The following is a 5927-nucleotide window of genomic DNA, read 5'->3' on the forward strand; positions in this document are numbered from 1 at the left end:
AATAATCTTGATTGTTCTATAAACACCATGCACTGTGCTGTTTTTTACCTTTTTGTGTTTTTCAGTTTTTCTTATTTTCTCCTGTAAAGCTGCTTTGGAACAATGCACATTGTGAAAAGCACTATATAAATAAAATTGAATTGAATTGAATTCATATAGAGTTTAATGTTGTTGTTCATTGTTTGTTTTGATGTTAGTTGTGGAACGCTTTTGCAATGTGTGAGTACTACTAAAGCACATGGTGTGTATGTGGGTGTGTGGGGGGGTTTCAAAATATAAGAGGTCATGGCCTAAAGTTCAATTGAAAGACTGTGATCGCTGACCTTGTATTTGGTCTCTGCTTTATGTCTCTTTAACTTTGTAGAGATATTCTGCAAGAATGTATTTTCTATTTAGGCCGGATAGTAGTTTTTTTTATTTTACACACATTTTCCCAGTGGTCCAAATATAATTTTTTCTTACATCTATTATTTGGTCTATTTATGGTCTAATTTTTCTGGAGTTTCAGAGCCACCTGCTGGAGGGTGCTGGTTTTAGCCATTTTTTTAATATGTATCGGAATATCAGATTACAGTTCGGATACTATGGGGTGCTTGAATGCACGGTGAAGTGTTTTCATCAGACCACAGTCATTACTTTCCTTTTTAAAGAATTTTAATGCTTCAGTTTATTGCTAAGGTAACATTTCTCATTTTCATTTAGCTTAAGTTTTATTTTATTTCAATTAACATAAACCTTCAAATAGTGTTTTTGTGATAATTTTTTATATTACACATCACTTTGGTCAACATTGTCTCATTTATTTTATCAACATCACTTTGGTCAACATTGTCTCATTTATTTTATCAACTTTGCCTAACACACTTCAAAGGTTTGTATGAGTTGGTGTGTCTGTAAAGAAGAGTCTAGGGTAGGGCACTTTCAGAGAAAAGGAAACCTAAAAACCGTTAACCACCGAGGACATGTTTTGACAATAAACCCCTGCTGACATCTGTCATGTATTTTTACAGATTTTTTTCACTCTCTAACACTAGATGTTTCCTAAAAATTGGACTAATAAGCAGACTTATAACACAGAAACACACTGATCATGTTGATTCATGTGAACCTGTGTTTACTGTAATCTGGCTCATATTTTCTTCCCTTGATCTCATAATGGTTTTTGTGGATGAGGGCATGTCACGCTACCTGCTCATTTCAATTCTCTAACTTGTCTAGCCTCTTTCTAACATCTGCCGTTGACTTTTGAATAGATTATATCTTATTGTACACAAGGCTGTTATGTCAACACGAAAAGGAAAATGTTTTCTTATCTCATCGATTGTAAGTTGATCAACTTAATGTATGTCATTTGATGTCACTTTATTATTTGCTTTTATTTGTGCAGATCAGTGTAGTTTACTAAATCCAAAACCGGAAATGTAAAATACCCTTGGAAAAAAACACATACTGTATGTCCAAATTTGAATTCAAGGTGCTTTATTGGCATCATTGTGTACAGGTGCAATACTGCCAAAGCACTAAGGGACACCAGTGAACCTGTACACTGTCATCTCTTCAGATGTTCGAAAAGTGATCAAAATCTTGTTTTTCCCATGCCCTAAAACAATAACAACACTAATGAAAACTAATCAGATCATCATAATTCATGCATGAAAGAAAACACACTGAAAATTCAGGTCATATTGAGTAATGTTTGTCTGACTATAGTTGCATTCATGAGCCTAAAGTATATCTTCAGTAACTATTCCCTATTTTTTATTAGTCCCACCATAAAGTATCAAATGTGTTGCATTCACTGAGTGTGATGTTCTGCTGAATTCAGTGAAACATGATGTAGGAGATGAACGGCCATGAGAGGAGGAGGAGGTTCTGAGTGATGCTCTTAGCGCTGTTGCACAGATTCCCCTGACAGCATGAGACGTCTGTATATACTTGAGTTATTTGTGATGGGACATCACACATGGATTTCGATGCACATCCCTTTAAAGTCATTGACATAGAGTCCGAATTTGCTAATGTAAAGAAAACAGAAATGGAGTCATAAATGAGTGAACAATAATGTATTCCACTTATGGAGACAATCATCTCCTCAAGAAAAATGTACTTTTCTGTTACCAAATTCTCACCTTTTGCATTAATGCAGTAGTCTTCAGTTCCTGCGCAGCTTAATTTGTTAAAGCATCTGTTCTTATTACAGTAGTAACATTGTTTTTCATTGGGCTTTTTAGAGCTGGTATCTGTAGAAGAAAGAAATCTTGTTCTTTCATCTTAAGCTTCATGCTGGCACATGTACAGTATGTATAGTGTTGTATATAAGACAATACCTGAAGTATCTCGGCTATTACAGAAGTCTGTGTTACAGCACTGCATAGTTATTGCTGTTCTTGTAATGCCCAGGTTGAGAGATCCATTTACACACGTCTTTGGCTCAGTGCAACTTTTTATCTGCATGCTTTGTGAAGCGTCTCCTAAACATGTTTAAAGGGTTCGGTTCACTCTCAGATTTTGTCATTATTTACCCTCATTTCATTCCTGCGACTCTTATTATTCACAATCAAAATGTGCATTCATTTCTTTTGCTTCAATAGGAATGGCCTCCAGGATATACGGCTGTCACAGTTTTATGTGTTTAGCAGGAACAATGCAGAAACGCTTGACGCAGAAGTTAAATATAATTGAGATTTTAGCCAAATATAACACACATTAACATAAGACAAGAACAGACGAATTATGACAATTCACTCCATACAATTACTGAAACTACTGAACTACAGACACATATCTGTGTCTTATTTACTTATCCAATATTTACTCATTTGTTTCATTTTAATCATCATTTGCCCTTTCTGGTTAGTTTTGATCTTTTTTGGGTGCTGTGTTGTTTGCGGAAAGCTCAACAGAGTAAATATGTGGATATGTAAATAAACCACAGAGATGTGTCTGTACTCTCAAGTCAGAATTTTAGTCATCTCTCACATAACATTCATACAGGATGCTTCTTAGAAACTCCTAAGATCCTTTAGTTGCCATCAATGTTGTATCGCTAAAGTATTCAACAATAGCACACATGACATGCTCTATCACACTCAACTCACCAATGGATTGTACCGTTGTTTGACTTGCACATACAGCATCTCCAGTGGAACACTTAATCTCTTCCTTCACACAAGAACCCAGCAGACCTGTGCACTGATAACATTTGAGCGAGTGTCCTATAGGAAAACAGAAGGACGAAGAAACAATCAATTATCTGTATATGTAGCTAAAAAATAATTTATTACAAAAATTAAATAAGCTTTTGTGTTTTGTACTGTACCTTCAGCAAAAAGAGCGAAAAGTAGAACGGTGAAGATGTTCAGATGCATGTTTGGTCAGTCAGGAGGTGAATGACATGACAAGCCCTTTTCAATGGTCTTTTAGGGACGATCAAAAGAGGGTGGAGCTTTAATGAGGAAGTGAAACTTTAATATAGGGGGTGGGGGGGATCGGTGCACTTTTTTAAATAGAAATTTGTTTTCTATTGAGTTCACAGACCTACAGGATCCTTTGGTTGCACTTTTACATATGTAGGATTCCTGTGCAATAGTTAATAGTGAATGTAGAAAAGTTATCGCTGGTTTACTGCACAGGGACCAGCAATAGTAGTTTAATGTAATGTTTGACTGTGGACTGTGACAGAGGAAGCCCTCTCCCAAATTTCCTTTCCGAGAAAACGAAACCTAAGTACTGTTAACCCCTGAGGACCTTCATCTGACTAACAATTTCCTGTTACTCACAATCCTTTGTTTAGCACGTGCTTAAATAGTAATCTTAATAACTTTATTGTTTTTATTTTGTTTATGTAGAACTGTTTTTTAAGCAAATAAGAATGCATTTTGTAGAGTGAACACAATACAACCACACTAGTATACATTCATGAAAGGGTAAATACAAATAAAAGATTTGAGGACAACCTTAAGATTTTAACCTAATAGTTAAACCGTTTTCTGAAGCCAAGGCTATATTTATTTTATTTTTAAATAACAGTTGGTGCAAAAAACGCTGCCATTTAAATCCAGCCGTAAGGTAGAGGAGAGTTGTCTTGAACACTTTTTTCAAAGTCTAGTTGACAGTTGCTACTAGGAGTGTCTGACATGTTTTAATATGTTTAAGGCAACAGCCAGTGATTAATACTGCTGTACAGATTTAATAAGATTAAAGGTTTAGGTGAGCATCCTGCATATGAAGATAGAAATGGTTTTAAAGTAGAGAAACGTGCCTTGATAAGTTTTGTGATGTCTCATGTAAAAAAATGTGTATGTGCAATGGGGGCCTTAGTAGATTAATGAAGTGCAATGCATTGTGTAAGCTACATTTCATAAAATTGTGTATTTGTTCAAGTAATTGTGTAATTCTAAATAAATAATGAAATCAACTTGATTTGATCATGTTCAACCCATTTAACCTTGTAAAAAGGAAGTTACCTCATTATTTTGTGCTGGGAATATGAAATCATTTTTGTTGCCATAACTACCTGGGTGGTGGATCTGTATGCGTTTCATGGCAGGGGCGTAGAGTCTCAGGACCTTTAGACTAAATAGCTCCTTTAACCTGACTTTTTTTTGTGATGCTCTGATAACATTGCAACATTTTTGTGAAACTACATTCAATGTTTACACTCTTATTCACTCAAGACATTAAACATCGCATCCTGTTTCCCGATTTAATTATTTCACCTTTAACACTTTTCACTCCCATCTGACTTTTGTGCATGCTGGCGGCACGGCAATGAACCTCCAATTTCAATTTAAAGGTACTTTAGACTTCCAGCCTCTGTTGTGCTTCAAGACGTTGTTGATACTGTCAGTCAAAATGTCATGCTTGTATTTACTTCACTAATTTAAGAAACTGCTTTCTCTTACGTTACTTAAATGTTCTCACATTTTTTCACAGAAATATCTTAATGTTGGTTGACCTTCATGGCTGCTGTACGCAAATGGCAGTCTGCTTCTATCTGCTGGTCAGTGTATGTACGCACTTTATTTATGATGACAAACTGATTCAAGTGAACAGCAGACATGAAGAACAAACTTTATGTATTGAGCTTCTGTTGTGTATCTCATCCTAAATCATTAATCATAGCTGAAATCATGCCGTTTGTTGAATGGGATGCATTTAGCTTTGACCTTTCAATCAAGCACAGGACTTACGATTGGGGATGCCTGATATAAAGATGCATAACAATTTATGTGAAGCACATTCGAAGGTGTTTAAATACAGGTAGGTATTGTCAAAAGCAATAAAAACATTTCTCAACACAAATAAAATGGATTTTATTGAAATGTTTTTTTTTTTTTTTTTGCTTTTCTAATACAATAAAGCTGTATGTTAGTGAGATGTTATTTCACATGTTCTTTCCACTAACTGCAGCTGAAACACTCATTGTCAGGCTGTTAAACAGTACCTGTACCAGCCAGCAGGTGGGAGAGTTGTCAACAAACACACGGCCATAGGACAGTCGTGGACAGACAATGGGAAATACAGTTGACGAGAAGCCAGACAAGGAAGACAAAGAACACAATGGAAAGGAAATACAGGCCATGTCCCAGGATCCTTTAAACTGGCCGTCATTAAGCCTCTTATCAAGAAACCAAACTTAGACTCCAATGAACTAGGAAACTATAGACCGATTTCAAATCTCCCTTACCTGTCTAAAATACTCGAAAAAGTAGTGTCCACTCAGTTGTGCTCTTTCTTACAAAGAAAGTGTGTTTTGCCTTTTTGTGTTTTTCAGTTTTTCTTATTTTCTCCTGTAAAGCTGCTTTGGAACAATGCACATTGTGAAAAGCACTATATAAATAAAATTGAATTGAATTGAATTCATATAGAGTTTAATGTTGTTGTTCATTGTTTGTTTTGATGTTAGTTGTGGAACGCTTTTGCAA

The 5927-nt window shown here is 35.5% G+C and overlaps 1 protein-coding gene across 1 annotated transcript; it reads right to left on the reverse strand.

Moving 5' to 3' along the window:
- Positions 1-1462: 1462 nt before the first annotated feature.
- Positions 1463-3480, reverse strand: LOC130570056 (urokinase plasminogen activator surface receptor-like). Its single transcript, XM_057360146.1, has 5 exons — positions 3320-3480; positions 3099-3215; positions 2328-2471; positions 2130-2240; positions 1463-2015 (listed from the first exon to the last, which is right to left on the reverse strand). Exons 1-5 carry the CDS (start codon positions 3366-3368, stop codon positions 1822-1824), a joined length of 615 nt encoding a protein of 204 aa, XP_057216129.1. The 5' UTR covers positions 3369-3480; the 3' UTR covers positions 1463-1821.
- Between the last annotated feature and the right edge of the window lie 2447 nt (positions 3481-5927).

The sequence above is a fragment of the Triplophysa rosa genome, linkage group LG19 (genome assembly GCF_024868665.1).
Source record: "Triplophysa rosa linkage group LG19, Trosa_1v2, whole genome shotgun sequence".
Lineage (NCBI taxonomy): Eukaryota > Metazoa > Chordata > Actinopteri > Cypriniformes > Nemacheilidae > Triplophysa > Triplophysa rosa.

Bases quoted from the DNA above. Each gene is read 5' to 3' on its own strand.
- LOC130570056 (XM_057360146.1), bottom strand. From the start codon at position 3,368: ATGCATCTGAACATCTTCACCGTTCTACTTTTCGCTCTTTTTGCTGAA. The intron at 3,216-3,319 runs GTACAGTACAAA...GTTTTCCTATAG, and splicing joins TTTCGCTCTTTTTGCTGAAG to GACACTCGCTCAAATGTTAT. The intron at 2,241-2,327 runs GTATTGTCTTAT...TTTCTTCTACAG, and splicing joins TAATAGCCGAGATACTTCAG to ATACCAGCTCTAAAAAGCCC.